Source organism: Notothenia rossii, assembly GCF_949606895.1.
Source record: "Notothenia rossii genome assembly, chromosome: 7".
NCBI lineage: Eukaryota > Metazoa > Chordata > Actinopteri > Perciformes > Nototheniidae > Notothenia > Notothenia rossii.
In genome coordinates, this window is record NC_136905.1 from 20,149,918 (window position 1) to 20,167,693 (window position 17,776).

Consider the following 17,776-nt stretch of genomic DNA (forward strand, 5'->3'; position numbering starts at 1 on the left):
CCATAATCCTTTCATTTCACAGCTTGCATCCTTACTTTCGCCTGTTGGATCACATAGAGACGCTCAAAATCTTTTGCTAGGGTGTTTTAAATCACAGACATGGTAATAAAAAAGGTTGTATCTCTAAGATTAAATGTAACATACCTTGAGATACATAGGAGAAATTGGCTTTATAATGAAAACTCACAAGATAAAACGCAGATTAAAAGTTCATTTTACGCACAACAATAAAACATTTTATTGCACTTCTTTTTCAAATTATATTGTGATTTGAAGCAGTCTGTGAAAAATGATTAACACAAATCGACGAGTAATTATAAGGGACTCACTTTTCATGATGCGACGAGTTTTTACTGTGGTAATCAAGACAGTTTCGTGTTGTGGGAGAAATATAAAAGCCCAACAACATGAGACTACCTAAACCACTCAACAGCCCGCTCTTCTCTTCAGCAATATCTCTTATAATGTGTGTTGAAGACAATATGTAGTTTCTCAGTATGGCAGGATTAACTGGGATTTTTGTGGAAATATTTAAAGGGGAAAAGATGATTTGAATCGTGATCCAACGAGTGCGGCAATTCACAAACAGGGATTAGTTTTGCTGCTTCAGTCCAAGGCAGTCCTCATGCGTCGCTACCCAAACCTTCAAATGAAGAATTTTACCTTTGTAATTGTTTGCCCCACTTTTTAGAAAGATAAAACAATTCTGAAATACATTTTTTTTTTAAAACAACACCGTTCCTCCATTCGTTGTGTAGTTTAAAATGAAGTCTGATGTCAAGGACAAAAGGCAATGCGATGTTCACAGACGCCAGACTTCAATTAGAGGCCTAAACTATGAAAAACATCACCCTCTACTGTAAGGATATTTACTGCACACAGACCGGACACTTTCCAAAACACAAAGGCATTAGCACCATGCACTCTACCTGTGCCAACTTTAAGATTTAAAAAAAAAAGCGCAGCTCCTAGCATGCCCTTCATGAATGAAATAAGAAGTCTGCAGTTGCAGAGATGGTTTTATTAATTTTACCAGAAATAAATGTGCAAATATTCATCAGACCTCTCGGGCTCTTTAGTTGGCACATAAAGGTACATGTAACTGTAACACAAGTGTCCCAAGGGTTAGTCCAGCATGCAAATTCCAATGGTTCACTCAGGTTGACTATACACTACACGCCTGCAACTCTGAAACATTGTGGTCACATTCTGAACATTTTAAACACAATGGATCAACGTTACAAATGTAGCCATTTATAAATACATATCCACGACAACAACAAAAAAACAGACGTGAAAACAAGAAAGAACAACAATCAATAAGTTAGCAGTAGGGTCCTTGTTTCCATGGACATTCTCACAGTAGGGTTGGGAAGGGGGGGGGGGGGGCTCTGCAGGCGCCCTTGCCATGGATGGAGGAGGGCGCCAAAGACGCAGACAGTCTCATGAGAAACTGAAGTTGCCTGAGAGCTCTCGGATCCTATTCTCCCGGCTCATTTTTTTCAGTTTCATCCTCCTGTTTTGGAACCAGATTTTGACTTGCCTGTCAGAGAGGTGCACACCGCGGCTGATCTCCAGACGACGCTCTCTTGTCAAGTACATGTTGAAGAGAAACTCCTTCTCCAGCTCCAGAGTCTGGTGCTTGGTGTAGGGGCAGCGCTTCTTTCGGCCACTCTTAGCTGTGAGCCAATTAGCCGTGGTTTCCATTTTTCCATCTCCTACAATGAAAATGAAACATGGCATTAGGCAACAGGTGTATATTAACTCACGTCGTAAAACAAAAATCCTTATAGCTCTGTAGAAATTATGGACCAACAAAAATCAAATACAAAACAAAGAAGTCAAAGTTATAAAATAGTTTTAACTACAACAGGACATTTGGAATATAATTTTCTTCTGTTAAAATGACACCTACATGTCTGTGTAATTACTGGTTTCTGTGTTAGCTCTAATTTGTACAACCATTTTACGCACAGCACCTCTCTGTAGATATCTATAGAGCCGTTAAGCAGCCTATACTGCTCTTTATTAAGACATCAAACATATCGTGCACAGACTGCTGAAAATTATAGAAAGGCTTGCCTTTGATGAGGGGATAACTGACAACTATGTCCTGCACAGGACAAATGGACTGGTTTGTCCTTAGCAATGATAATGAAACCCTGACGAAATTTAAAAACCCAATAACAATTAATGCTATTTTTAATAATCTACATTTCTTTGGTGGCTGTTTGAATAGCACAGTAATAAATTGCACAGCCTGTTTGTGATCTAAAAACAGTTAATAAAGCACAATGGATCTGCTCCGCGGCTCTTATTTGTTAAGTCACGTTCAATTTCGTCTCATACCCGATAAACCAGTACCCGTTAAGCACACTTGTGAACGGCAGGCATTGACCTACATGTTAATACACGAACAGACTATCAGTACTCAGGCTCATGCATTCCTCTGAGGTCAGAAATCATTGGTTAAAAAAAACAATGGAAGCACTTGGCGTGTGCATTTTTTTGCAACATATGTCTACATTGTTTCACAACTCTTCACCTTTTACTGGCTTTTCCGGACACTCAGTACTGCACGTCTCCTCGGGCTCAGGGGAGGAGGAGATATCCGAGGAGAGGCGGCTGTCCTCGTCTCTGGCCGGGGCGCAGGGTTTGGGGACAGGCGCCTCCTCGTGGCTCTCCCTCCGCTCCGGCTCAGCAGAGGCAGCCTGGGGCCGGGAGGGCTGGCTGTCCAGGCGGACAGGACGCTGCAGAGTAAAGTGATTCATGTTTGGCTGGACATCATGGTAAAGCCTAGAGGACGCGTATGTCTGAGACAGGCGGAAGTAGCCGGGGACTGGCAAAGTGCTGCCGGTAACCGGGCATGATGCGGTTGAGTAGTCATCTACTGTGGCTCCTTTTGGACATTTGTCAGACTCATAGAGGCAATAAGCGCTCTCCTCTTTTATATTCGGTGAGAATGAACACTGTGGCATATGCTGGCTGCTGGGCTGATCCACCCGGCAGGATCTAGACGTTTCCAGCCACGTTTCCATCCCCTGAACATACGGGGCAGAAGACGGGATCACGCTTTGGGTGCTTGGCTCGTTGCGTTTACCGATTCCCGGGAAACACGAGCCTCCGGAGAGTCCATATGAATATTCCGACGCCGGTGGCAAATAGACCCCGTTACTTTGGTAATATGAACCGCTGTCGGTTCTCACGTTAATTAAAGAGTCCACGAAAAACGAATTTCCAGCTTGGTTGTTGGGGCATGTCATCGTTGTGGTATAATTTGACGGAGGATGAAGATAGCCCTTTCTGGCTGACATTTCTTGTTCAAAACATTGCTGAATAATTACTGATACTCACGCTTCTCACTGTAGCCTGCAGCCAATTAAAACACAAGGCGACTACAGACTCCTCCCAGTCCGGCCAGGCAGCTCCACTGTGTCGTATATTTTGTTTTAGGCTACGTAAGAAAGAAACTGTGGAGGGAAAGTGGTGCATCAGAGGGTTTTAGGTAAAATCTTTAAATCTCCCTTGAATCTCACTTTCGGTGCCTCGATTCCCAGCTATAAGCCCAGAGCTGCATGTGTGAACTTAACAACAACTCCCTGTTTGACAACTCAGTTGTTTAAAGCTGTTCCTAACAATTATGTACAATGCATAGCTTTATGGCCAGTTTTACAGCACTGTAAAAATGAAGGGTTCTAGAGGTGCCTCTGAGAAGTGCAGGGTGCATTCAAGATCCAAAAGTCCTGTGTGACCCTTTGGTCCAGGGACACTTAACCCTTCTTTTGCTACTCTGATGAATATTATTGGATTGTTTGGACTTACAATTCCTTGTGGACTGTCTAAAAGCAGTTCACACAGTTTCATCTCGCCACGTTGCTGGCCAAACCAGAGGAAAAAAACTCATCATTGTGGTGTGAATTGTGGGTGCAAATGTCATGGTTGCGTCCAGACACCTTAAACTGAGAAAGCTGTGTCGAGCATGTGTGACATGCAGACCCAAGGGACCGCCTTAACAATGCCCTGGAGCTAGCTTTTTCTTGATAGTCCTGCCACACAATATTGGCAAGACTTCAATACATGTATATCATACTACATGCATAACATTAGAACAAGTTCATCTGTTGCCCCTTTTTCCACTGGGACTGTTTATTGAGAAACGCACGAACGCTGCGAGGCCTATACACAGAATCACCATTTTCTAAATTAAAAACACCTGCCAAAAGGCTTACATTTTAAACATGAATGAAAAGCTCGAAGCATATTTTTAACTCGTGTTCAATTCGTTTTTTTTTTTATACCAATAAATATCTTTGTTCATCTCTTTATAGTTTGTTTCCTTTGTTTAATGAAATGTTTGACACAACAGGCCTATGAGAATAATATAACGACATTTGAATGTAATTGGGCATAATATTAAATAGTAGACATTGCAAGTCCTTGAAATAAACAAATCTGATTGCTTTGTAATACGAGTAACAAATGGATAAAAAGTTGGTCTTCATTATATTAAGAAAAAAACGTGTAGGCATAAACACAAATAGTCAGCCTGGAATGCTATAACAACTTTAATAAAATAAAAGATAAACCCATTCTTCCTTATAAGACCCTCAAACGGTTTAGGAGTTTACAACACAGGCCTACAGATTTAAATCCGCGTAAAGATGTATCCAAATGTGGGGAAAATACAACATCGTCTACCTCCATTTTCCTTTAAGCCTGGAGCCATAAAGTCTAGATATCAGAGTTTATGTACAGCCGTTTTATATGGCGTGAAACCTGCAGCATGTCGGGCTGCAATGGAGGATAATAATCATAAACTCTCATGGATTGTATGAAGTATCAGTTTGCGCTGCTCTTGTATTATATTCCCATACAATTTGTATTTGTATTAATTCAATTCATTTAGTTTAAGAAACGTAAAAAATAAATAATGAAAATATCTAACATCGTGCGCAATGACACACAACAAGCTGCATCCTTAATGTAGGTTCTAAATTTCACAGGTTTAAAATATTTTGTTTACATGACAACAAAACAACATTAATCCAATTTATAATTTAGAAAATAAAGTATAATTTAGGTTTGAAACTGTAAGGGGGTTATACAATTTAGTGAACCACAGAATACTTGGAACACAGGCCCGCGTGATCTTATTTCTGAGGGCGAATTACTTGCCTATTACTTCAAACATGCAACCTGATAAATAGCCCTTGATCTAATGCTAAAAAAACAAACACATGCATTATTTTCTTGAGGAAATGTGGACAGAAACTCTTTCTTGACATAACATTTACTACATATTGAGTTTATAGATAAAGTTGAGGTAGGACAAACAAGAAAAGCAGAGCCACCTCGTTGAATCACATTAGGAAATCCTCCGTAGTCATAACACGAACATGATAATATGTCTGTAGGCCTACTTACCTTAAAAATTATATCGTGAGGTGGTGATGTATTTTAAAGCAGCTGAGCGGCGAGTCAAACTTCTTTTATATCTCAATTCACGGCAATGACATTGATCTGAGGAGCGCCACCCAGTGGACGAAGACCACTGGGCCTACACTGCAACACAACACACACGCAGAATATTCCTACCACGGTAAGATGCTGAAACAAATGACGCCGGAAAGGTCCGTGATCACAAGCTTTCAATGCTTCCAGCCGTTGTTTTTCAGCCCCTTAGTCACAGTTAATAACCTTGGTCTCAGACGCTTTATTGCACTACACTCCAAATGCTCCAGACGAATCCTCGTTTTATGGCCAAGTTACTGGAGCAACTGGGAGGATGTGCAGCAATCAAAGAGGAATTCCTGTGAGCCTCAAAGGATGCACGGTATAAGAAGGCATCGAGACCCTTATTAGCTTATTGCAGGCCATTTAAGTTGTTTCCAGGGGCCTGGTGGCGGATACAATGCCACCTCAAGACAACTTTTACCCATTTGTTTATGTGAGCTTCTTTGACCTTCCTTTACAGTTTAACATAAATCCTGATGGCATAAATACATATTTGGAATGCGGCTGATGTGAAGTATTTGGATCAAACCACCACAATGAATAATTAATGACCATTCAGATTGACCTGATGATTATTATATTAATCTGGTGTTCGTCCACCCATTTAGATGCCCCAATGTCAATGCGTGATGGCCCAGCTGACTCTCAGGGAATTAAATGAATAAAGTCATTCAGCAACAACCGACTTTGATGAAAGCGTGTATATGCACACAAATCAATTCATATTTTTTAGATGGATACATTGCATTTTTAGCCTATGCATTCAAACAAGTGTCAAGATTGTCTCAGTAAGCCCAACAGGCATGTTAGGTCAGAAAGCAGCCTTTTCTAATCTCCCACGAAATGAATGAACCCTTTGTAATGGATATCAAACAATAACTGCAGCGGATCCCATTTCAAGCCATGAGGGAATAAAAAGCATCAGACCTATATCATGCAGCTGATACGATCCACGTGCTGGCATATAAAACTAAAAATGAGATTACGTTTCATTTGAGGGTTATGGTCTTTTATCATCAGTTTAATTTTTGGATGAAATTCCGGATTAATCCAACTTTATGGCCAAGAGCTCAACAAAGCGTCTCAGTTGAGGGTCAAGCGCAGATGTTTAATTTTGTCGAATATAATACTTAAATTGAATTAATTGGTATCAGATTATAACTCCAATTACTCCCTAACTATGAAACAATGACCGATAATATTGGTTCAAATTGATATAACCAATGTTAGGTAAAGTCTAGTAAATCCAGAAAATACACAATAGCTTTGTAATCACCGGAGTTGTATTTCCACAATACATTTCAAATCATAATAGAAAGAAAACAGGAACAATATTTTAGAACATTTCTGTCTGTAAAAGTTGTGCGTAAATCTGGAAAACAATTTAAATGTAGAACAATTTAGGGTAGAAAAAAAATCATGATTTTTCCTTCTTAAATTGCAGCAGAGTAATATCATTAAATAATACAAAGAAATGATCCGCTCAAGCAAACCACACACACTACCACATTACTCAAAAATGGTTGATTGGTCGGGCCAACCGAATGAAAGGACTATAATAATAATAATAATAATAATAATAATAATAATAATAATAATAATAATAATAATAATAATAATATTAATAATTAATAATATGAATATGAATAATAATAGAGCCAACGGTGTTTAATGACAAAATAGTGTATAAATAGTGAAATTCTTTAGTAAGTTTGGCACATTCAAAACTCGCCATCCTGTAAAATGTGGACGTGTATGGTTGAGGAGTACATGTCAGTGACAGTCTTTGTTCAGTGTTTATAGCAGGGGGTTTGTGGTGTAGTACTGTAAACGGTCTCTGTTGAGTTTCTTCTCCTTCATCCTCCTGTTCTGAAACCAGATTTTGACCTGGCGATCTGTCAGATTGAGCATCCGTGAGAGCTGCATGCGCTTCTCTTTGTTGATGTAAACGCTGAAAAAGAATTCCCTCTCCAGTTCCCTGATCTGATACTTTGAATATGGACACCTCTTCTTGCGTGTCCTCTGGCCACCTGAAAGAAAAACAAATAGAAAGGCAAAAGGTCACCACATGAGATGTAATAGACACATTACAACAACACGCAATCACAAGTCTATTTCCTGCTTGGAGTCAGCAGTGGTGGTCTACAAGAGCTTTGGAGGTCAAGTGTTTCTCCTCTCAGGCCTACAGGACCGAGATTTGTAAACAAAGACTGGGCTTGATAGTGGGACATGTTAGGCATTTCGGAAGTTGTGAAAACTTATTGAAATCTGTAAAACCATACCGGCTGCTTTCTGAGAGGTCGTGGGCCTAAACTAAACAGTCATGAGTATCGTGTATCTGATATGCTTGTATTGTCCGTTTGTGATTTCACTGTGCGTAAAGTGCTGTTGTTTTAGTGTTAGTGAGAGCAAGTTCCATGAAAAGCAAGTGTTCTAATAAATCCCCATTAATCCTGTGAATTTGCAAATATTTACATTTGAATAAGGAGCAGGGTTTAAGCCTAAATCTGCTACAAAGTCACATTCGAAAGCTTCAGCAGCCCATCAGTCAACACAGAATAAATCAAATAAGAAATCCCAAAATATTCACGTTAAAATAAATACATTATACATGGAAACAAATATGGGGAATGAATGTGTTTTAAAAAGTTAGATTGCTTTTTGAGTAATGTTTTATAAATACTAACTGCCTTATAAATGAAGTTAACTGGCGCACAAAAAAAGTGGAGATCTTGTTGGAAATCTTGGAAGACAAGCTTAACGCCAAAGTCTTCACGGCCAATTTCAATCCCAAGCACGTGATCTTGTCGTTTATAACATAGTTTTGTTATAGGGGAAATCTGCAGGCCCTCCATAAACCTTACGTGCTTATAAAACAGCATATAAAAAGCTTTAAGAGCAACGCGTTAGATTTTCTCCTTGTTGCGTTCAGCTGTGTACTCACTGCTGCCTTTGCTCTGTCTCTCATCGCTGTGGCCGGAGGACGACTTGGGGCTGCAGCTCTCCCCGGAGTCCGAGTCAGGGTGATCCGGAGCGGGGCTTGTTTTGGCGGCGTGTCTGTCCGTGTCTGCTGCATGTGCTGTGGGCGTTGTGCTGCACTCTGCGCTTGCATAGGCAGTGTCGAAGAACTGGTCAAAAGCCTGTGGCAGAACGCCGTTCCTGCCAACGCTGCCATAGAAGCCGTGCGTCGGGTTGGAGGAGCTGGAGTGGCTGGCGCTGGAGCTGCCTTTCACCAGGATCTCACCCCCCCTGGAGGTCGAGCTCGTCCAGCCGTCCCTGTGCACAATGTCCTCCGGGTAGCAGTGTGACAGGCTCCCCCTGCTGTGGTGCCATTTACTGGAAGTATCAAGCCCATAGTCTCTGAAAGCCACATCTCTGACGGACGGGACCTGTGGCAGTGCTGAAGACTGATAGGGGTATATATTGGGGCAAGAGGACTGGCTTTGGGTTAAATAATGAGGGAGACCCGTAAAGTCTGCCCCGGAGACGTAGTAAGTGCAGCTCGGTAAATACATATTGGAGCTAGAGATCCGGTCATCAAAATCCATATTCTGCTGTTGGAAACGTCCTATAATAATCCTCGCATAGTTCCTCCACGGCGCTGCGCTCCAGTCACTTTGAGGCAGACTGGTGGAGCAGAAATCCTTAGACGTACAAGCTGACGTGGGGATCCATCTCTATCCATTCCTGAGGGCCAAAGCCATGTGACCACTGGCACAAAATGACAGATAGCCTACGCCTCAATGTGTAGGCTATATGAGTCAATGAGTTTATAAAGTAGACATTCGGCCGTATGGGAAAGGAAAAAATACTGCCAATGCATTTTACTCAGACACAATTTAGGCTGTTTTGAACACATTTTAAACACGGGCTTTATTTAGTGTAAATCCTATAGGGTGATTTGCTTGTGGACTTTTATTGTCAAATCGCTACATTACAAAGGAAAAACAAAACATGCAATTAGATCCAATTTCACGCCAAGATGCTAAACCTTCCATTTTCTTACCTTTAAGTTCGTTTTAAATTCTAACCTCATCTTAACCCTAACCTTAACCTCTGACGCCTCACGCCTTTTAAAGACACGATTTAGACTTTGCTATGAGGCTTAATCCTTGTGGCACAAATAACATTTAATAGGCTAAAATAGAGAACTTGGTCTGAGCTTGAGGTCTTTTTTAAAGAAACAAGAGCACATGAGTCAATTGTATTGGAACATAAATCAAATCTATTTTCAGCAGATTGGCAGGTTATGAATTCTTTGTCTCTCGGGGTGAATTTAAGATCGCTCCCCTGGCTATAAATAGACAAATCTAGTCCACTGCAGTGGCGGAGCAATGCGAGTCATGCTGCACTTTTGTCAGGCATCCTTCCAGTTTGGCACCAGGCGACAAAAAGACAAAGGCCTGTACAGACAGGCTTGGTTATCTCTTGTGGTTGCTATGGGCTTGTTTGGGCCAGCATTTTTGGGATCAGTGAAACATGCAAGCTCGACTCAGTTGCAGACTTCACTGTGTCCAAATGTACTTTAATTGCATGCTGATTGTTACAGTTATTACGCGTTAAAGTAGATACAAAGGGCCTGAAGCAGCCTGCTCGAAGTTAATGTGAGGCTAATGCGTTTAGCTTAATGTAAACACATGATGTTGTTTATAGGCTACGAATAATAAGATGCATTTGCCAAAGGGGCTCCAGTCTTTGCATGGCCTTTTCTTTCTTTGCAACGCCCAACATAAACCTTTAGACACGGGCTACTTCCCACACTGCCATCCATTTTCATTTGTCATCACTGCTGAGTAAGTGGACACACGTGTCGCATACTGTATCTTTAATCCTGTTATGCGGCCACTTTTTAAATGAAGTTCGAAATCACTTTTTATGCATCAAAGCCTGTGCATGTGTCATGTGCAGGGACGCATTAGGAGAATGCAATATTTTATTCTGCCCAGGTGGTTTGACTTCAACGGTGAGTTGTTAGCCTACTTTGTGAAACAGTTATTCATGTGAAGATTAAAGTAGTTACATGATAGACTTGACAATTCTATGTTCTTTCTTTTATGAATTACCCAGCCTCTCGAGCGAAGCGTCAGACCAAGGCTGCATGGCCAAGTTTGTCACATTCACTCTTCTACGTTTTACAGCACAGTTTTCAAACAGATTCAACCACAAAAAAATATTCGGTTACACGATTAAACCCGAGCCATTGGGCGCATTCACCAAGTAATATAATTGAGACGTTTTCATTAGTATCGAGTAGCTAGCAAGCGTGTTGGAAGAATGTAAACAGAAGGCTGCTAAACCTTGACCTCCAGCCAGTTGTCATAAGAAAAACAAGTAATATACATTTCTTTATTTGTAGATCCACTTTGGATAAGTAGCCCACGCAATGATGAATCCATCTTATAAATTGCAATTAAATTATGGCTTAATACGTTGAACAAAAAGAGGTTAATTAAATCAATTTAAAAGACCAAAATATGTTGTTGATGTCATTTTCATTGCTTAGACACATGAAAGTCAAGGTTGTTTGATCGTTTCTTTTATGTTTCAGGTTAAGTTTAATTATGGAAAAAAACATTCGGCCTTACTGCATCAGACCTCAGAATAATGAATGTATGATTTTTGTTTCAATAAAGCAAAAAGCAGAAGGTATACAAATAAATCCCGATCGACCAGTCACTGATTGACGATGTGGCTTTTAAAAGAGAGCTAAAAGGGATTTGAAAAATAAAAACATGTTTTCCTGGGTTCCCTGAATTTTCCTTCGACACTTTGAGGACTGTGGTTTAATTTAACTGCCTGAAAATCTATGTGTGCCTTTTCTCGTTCTGAGTCCATTTCGCAAGGGGCCATTTTATAATATTTAGGTGAAATGTGCTTGCTAAAATCAACAGTTTAAAGACCCAATCTCTAAAGGTATATTCATAGAATTTAAAAAGTTGAGCAGTCGATGAAAACACAACATTTTCCATTTAGTTGAATTATTGTAAGCATTACTGGTGTAAACACAAGAAACATAACTAGTCATTTAAACTAGTTGGTTCACATTTGTATCGTGGATTATACAAATTTAAGATTAAAAAAAAGTTCCTTCAAATTATTCACGAGGACTTGAAAATCTTTTTTAGTGAGGGTGTATACTGCAAAAGTGATTTATTAACATCCATAGCTTGTTCAGTCAAATGGCTGAAAAGTTTTTCATAATACAAAATAACCCTACAGACAACATGTTTCTTTAAAAGTGACAAATACCGTGTTTTGGGGGAGAAAAGTAAGGCTTCTGAAGTTGAAACGAAAATTATCCCAGATTAGGTTACTTTATAATGGACTGTTTGTCACAGCCGTAATGATTTTAAAGGCAACAAACAAGGCAATCTGGATCATATTGTTTAAAGTCAATTATAGCACAACCGAAGAAAAGGGCACACGACATCTTATTTAGTTATAGAAGTTATTGCACGTTTTAAATCTTTTTGAGAAAACTAAAGAGAGTAAAGAAAAAAGATGGAGTCTGGGAGCAGCTAAAGGGGGGGGGGGGGGGGGGCTTCTCCGGAAGTACTGGACTGTTGCGGGTTTACAAGGCTGCTATAAAACACAACCACTTAAAAAGCATATACAACTTTCTCGATTCACAAATAAAACACCGCATTTATCCAAGAATATCTGCCTGCAAGCGGATGTGCTGAGAGAGCAAAGGCAGCAGGTTTAAAAACTGCTCAAAGCAAACACATCTATTACATTTCATGACTTGCCATTTATGAATAACTCTTGTTATCATTGTCCAGCTATTTTGTTATGTTGATAAATGTATTTTTTGTAGCTGTCAAAACTGAAAAAAGGTTTTACAGCTGCAATTGTATGACTGATGTGAAGAAACGCTTTCAAATAAATAAAAATATCCAACTCCGTCCTATTAATGTTCTAATTTATTTGGGAAAGATGCTTGGTTTGCTCAATTCCTTTCACTGTGTACATCGTTAAATACAAAATCAAGATGTGGATTTCTGTCTGAAGGTCATTGCTTACAGTCAACAGCTCCCCCACCCAAAGTTCAGCAGGCCCCCTTAAATAAGTGAAGCGTTTTTCGTATACTGTGTACCTTTTACGCTTCAATTCCCTTGCTGTTAAATGGAACCTTTTTTAAACAAGACGTTATTACTACTTAATTAGTTTATATCGGTTATATTGGTATTTGCCTATTGCTGTTGCAGATTAATGCTTCAGGCCTACATACGGGACTTTTTTGAGTGAGATGCAGTAACCTGTTCGGCTGTAGGGGGAGCAATTACACAGAACAACAAAGGAGACCCCATTAAGACTCCATCTCAAAGGTGGAGCGATATTTAACATTTTCCTCAACATTCAGTCAATGGCCGCAGCAGTCCAAATTATTAATTGAAAAATGTAATCTTGCTCATAACTGAATTAGAAAGGCATCTATTTACAATTCCATTAGCTCCTGCCTCTCTAAGTGACCAATACAACATTCCCTGCAATATCAGTTAGAAACTGTTTGTCGATGGACTATTTGATAGTGAAGATCACGTGAAATATGTCAACACATGTATGTTGACACTATTAGACAATATATCCAAAACATCAGTCGAGCATCGAAAGAAACTAGTCGTGCGTGACAAAGGGTGGTTTGGACGGCGGGTGAACAGGCCTCTCCACTTTCTAGCTCCGATTCACTTACAGACTATAATATTAAAACCCAGCATTTAAGAATATTTCCAGTTTTTGTTTCGAATCAGATGTCTCGAAAACACATTTCTTCCTGAACAACAGATCATGAGGACTTGATGAATGTACAAAAATAAACCTGCTCAGGAACATAATGTCTAAACAAAACAGGACGGAATTATATCCAAATAATACAGTCATGTATTATTGAGATTTTTTTGATTGGGGATAAGACAGGCATTGTAATTACGAAATGTTGAAGTGCAACAATTAACGAACAGACCTTACTTTTGCACGACCGAAAGGCATGATAGAAAATATATCATAAGATATTTTTTCGTTTTTACGTGTTATTATCATTATCAGGAGCTCTAAACTTTTCCATGCTTCAAAAGGTTCAATCTATTAAATTGTGTCAGATATGGCATTACTTTAAATCCCTCTAATTTATGCGGTCTTCAAATATTTCTATAATATAAATATACTATCGAAGAAATAATGTTTTTTACTTTATACATTTTAAAATGAACATTTAAATAGCCACCTTGTATTAATACATATGGTAGATAAGTACAAATAAGAGCACTTTTCTAAACATATAAACACACAATGACTTCTGAGAGAGCAGAGGCAGACATACCTGATGTATAGCAGGGTGAATGTGCAGACGCTGTGCTGACAGAGCTTCGCCCCTAGATGGCGACATAAACTGAGAATGGATGAAGCCCACAGAGACTGAGACCCTGCAGGCCTGTAGGCCTCACACACCACTTTAAGGAATAAACTATAGCCATACTAAATGTAACCAATTAAATAATGTATGTGGCCAAGCTTGATCCATCAAATATCCATGATCAAATTGGACAAACAATTTGAATGAAAAAGACAAGATCACATTGCGTCTCTCAAATATTTATTTTCAAAAAACTCTGGCTATTGCAGTCAAAAAAGGAAGAATAGATAGTTGCAGTCAAATAGTATTTACATGTTTAAATATGCTTAAGGTAATTACAAGCCCACTTTTCTTGACTGACATGCTGAAATGCAGGACATTGAATACAATCCTGTGTTCAGAAATGAGTGTTTTAGAAAACCGTGTGGTCAAACTATTGAAATGCTCAGGCTTGTTTTACGAGTGATAACGCGTAATCAGATAGAGGTTTATTTACAATGCAAAAGGCAGGGATGTATGTAAACAGTTTTTTCTTCCAAACTATGAAACAAAAACAAATTGTTCATGGCCTATAGGCACAAACATAAGTGTTGTAGGCTATCATTGCATATTTGATTTCTTTATTGCAAATGAATATTCCAAATATTTGTTTTTCTTTTTATGTTATTACTATGTACTTTGCATGTTTTCTTTGTGATGATCACAGACTGAAGCTGAGGTTCACCTATTTGTTTACCACCGCATAAGACGAATTGTCAATCATGTATTCCTCTAAAGACGAATACCGTAATTGTTTCCAGTCTACATTTCTGGATTGGATATAGTATAATTAAAAGGGCAGACTTGGGGTGTCTCAAGCCTTTAAGGGCAAATGTCATTTTGTTTGGTCAATATTTTCAGGACATCATACATCCCTCGCTGAGTCGCGCTGTCCAAAATGTTGCAAACTATTTCCGATCTTCTGTCAACAGGCCGCATCGACTGGTTCCAATTAAAATGTGAGGAAGGAAATGTGTAGGTCAAAACAGAGTCGCTATATGGCCACAAAGAAACCGTTCATAATGTAATAAATTATAGCAAAGTTTTTTTTCTTCACCTCCTGTTTCTGTATCTCCTGAGCTAACTGGAGCTCTTGAATTTAACGACGACCTTCTTCTCCTTTACGCGCCTGTTCTGAAACCAGATTGTCACTTGTCTCTCTGTCAGGTTTGTCTGCGCGGATATCCTCCTCCTTTTGTCCTTGGTGATGAATTTATTGGCGGCGTACTCCCTTTCCAGTTCTTTAAGCTGCACCTTGGTGTAAGGCACACGCTTCTTTCTCCCACGGCGGCCAGAGCTGTCTCCACCAGATATGTTGTCTGTGGAGAGGGGAAATGATGTGTCACATTTTAATCAGCTTCTCTGCATCATAAAGTAAACGAAATATTTTTGTTCTTCTTTTATTTTTCTAACGTCAGGTGCTTTAATACATATAAGCAGTGGAATAACACAGATATATGCAAGACAAACACGCACACCTTTTTCTAGCAAGTTTAACTGAACATCCCCATGAAAATTACCCATTTCTGTGGTATAGCAAAACAGTAAAAAAATACCTTGTAATGAAGATTTCCAAAGAGCATTTGACTGTGGCTGCTCCTTGCTGCAATAAACCTGACCACTCCAACCATTGGTGATGGCCCAGGGCTGGTAGGGCTCCATGGGCAGCAGAGACTCATGTCTTGGCTCAGATGGAGCACTCAGCGCTGGTACGACAGGGACGTCCAAGTAGCTGGGCTGGTAAGGACCCGAGGAATAGCCCTGGTAAAACGCAAATTCCTTTGCCCTGCTGGAGAACTCCTCACCAGAGACAGCTGAGTCCATGTATTTATCGCCATAACCAGAGGGCTGCGCGCAAGGCTTCACGCCGCCGTGTGACATCCTACATGGGTAATAACTGCTGCCAAAATATCCATAAGGCAAAGATGCATTGGGCGAGCTCTGAGTGGCAGAACAAGGGCTGCATTGTTTGCCAGGCTCCCCCATGCCAGAGACTGGCACCTCACTCGCAGCGTAAGTGGTGCTCGGAGCCAGCGAGGTTGGATGCGCTAACAAATTCCTGCACTGGTTTGCAGCAAAATTGCCCCCAGTAAATCCCTCCATATTCTTGCTTCTCTCATCCAAGCCGTTGTCGTAGAGAAACATCACCGGGTCAATCCAGTGCGAATGGAGGAGTAATGAAGCGGTCATAGCATGCCCTACATCGAGACGACCAACTCTTTTTCAAAATCCCCTCGACTGAGCAGAGACAGGGACTCAGGCAGAGTAACGATACCAACACGCCTGAGTACATAAAGATCGCAAGGTTATTGGCCAGGGCCAAACACGTGATATGCAAAGGAGATGATAAACGTCTAGACATCAGATAATGCAGATCGAGTTGTAGATTTGTAAAGAAGTATACGTACATCAGTTAATGCAACAAAAAAGCCCTTAGGGTATTTTATCCCCGAATATCAATATATTAGAATTTGAAACTGAATGTAACTGATGTAAATACTAAGTTGTCTGCCGTGTAGTGCCATCACAATGCGCTTATTGGATGATTTGGGTGATACATGGCATCAAAAAAACTTCTCAAAATAAGCACATCTTCTTATCGAATTCACGCGTAATTACGCATGCCATTTTGGTTGCATTAGGCCTTACTCTGGTGTAAAGCAAACACTATTCCGGATGAGAGGATTTCACATTATTTCGTTTTATAGAAAGGTTAGAGTACCTTCTGTTAAAAGGTGCATACTTTTATAAAATGCATCGTCATGTTCCTAAATTATCTGGCTTTGAAACAGTGATAACGCATGCGAATTTAAAAGAACGGAAACAACCACAATTTTTTCTGGATGTATTTAAAAAGGGAATATCATAACACTATTAAAAAATCAAACAATCCTCGCATTTGGCATGGCCACGTGTTAATGTATATTCCAGAAGTGTGTCCACTAAAATACAAAAAGCATGCCACATTTGGCTGCACTCTCCTCGTACGGGTTAGACGGGGCTGGAGGCCAAGGTCAAGTTGAAAGTTGCAGTCTGGCCAAAACACTTGAGGCCAGGAAGCCCAAAGAGAAAACACGCTAAAGACTAGAGGTTTCATCTACAGACTGTGAGCTCCTTTCTAAGACAGATCAACTGGGTCCCTTTCTTTAATGCCATCAGACGGTTGTCATAACACAAATATATTGACACTAAATGGTCACAATTAAAGCCTGATGATTTGTTTTATAAATAAACAAGGTAAAACATAACTTAAATGAAGAATAACCCGCGCTTCAACGTCTACACATATGCGTAAAAAGCCTCCATGGGCTCTTTATTTCCTACGAAGGACGCAGAGCTAAACACTGGCTTCCATTGGTCCATGAACATATCCAGCATGAATTTTTAGTGCAATAATTTCAAAAAATATGTTTGCAGTTCAGGTTTACATGAAACATAGAGCTGTGTGGGTTCTGAGATAGACTCTATCATTGATGTCAAAATAAAAACAATTTCACCTTCAGAGTTTATTTTTGTTTTACATTTCTATGGGACCACAAACGCAGGGAAATCTATACCCACCAACATTTGAGCACCTTTTTAAAAAATTGTAATAGTTTTCCCACCTTTTGGGGCTGTAAATCTTTATGGCCCATGTTCATAGCTTGTAGGCAAGATTGAGCAGTGGACTGCATGAGGCTAAATCATGATGTTTAGCTTGCTATAGAGGTTTATGTTTAAATGCTTTGTTATAGTATGAGATTCTACATATTAGTTTACTTCTAAATATGAATGTATTTAAATGGGAAATTGCCTATTTTGTTTAAGTTTGTCTGTAGAGAAAGTGAGCTTTGTCTGGACAGGAATCATCTCAGCCACGTTGTTCACACA

General features: G+C 39.8%; 3 protein-coding genes across 3 annotated transcripts; all 3 read right to left on the reverse strand.

Annotated features, from left to right (window-relative positions):
- Positions 1 to 1,006: 1,006 nt before the first annotated feature.
- On the reverse strand, positions 1,007 to 3,448 carry hoxa10b (homeobox A10b). Its single transcript, XM_079640565.1, has 2 exons — positions 2,546 to 3,448; positions 1,007 to 1,718 (listed from the first exon to the last, which is right to left on the reverse strand). Exons 1-2 carry the CDS (start codon positions 3,312 to 3,314, stop codon positions 1,444 to 1,446), a joined length of 1,044 nt encoding a protein of 347 aa, XP_079496691.1. The 5' UTR covers positions 3,315 to 3,448; the 3' UTR covers positions 1,007 to 1,443.
- Positions 3,449 to 6,603: 3,155 nt separating this feature from the next.
- Positions 6,604 to 9,838, reverse strand: hoxa11b (homeobox A11b). Its single transcript, XM_079640569.1, is given in 3 exon segments — positions 6,604 to 7,544; positions 8,459 to 9,184; positions 9,187 to 9,838. Coding segments are annotated over 3 exon segments (972 nt in total). The 5' UTR covers positions 9,200 to 9,838; the 3' UTR covers positions 6,604 to 7,311.
- Positions 9,839 to 14,906: 5,068 nt separating this feature from the next.
- Positions 14,907 to 16,220, reverse strand: hoxa13b (homeobox A13b). The gene is made up of 2 exons (XM_079640572.1): positions 15,463 to 16,220; positions 14,907 to 15,225 (listed from the first exon to the last, which is right to left on the reverse strand). Exons 1-2 carry the CDS (start codon positions 16,094 to 16,096, stop codon positions 14,987 to 14,989), a joined length of 873 nt encoding a protein of 290 aa, XP_079496698.1. The 5' UTR covers positions 16,097 to 16,220; the 3' UTR covers positions 14,907 to 14,986.
- Between the last annotated feature and the right edge of the window lie 1,556 nt (positions 16,221 to 17,776).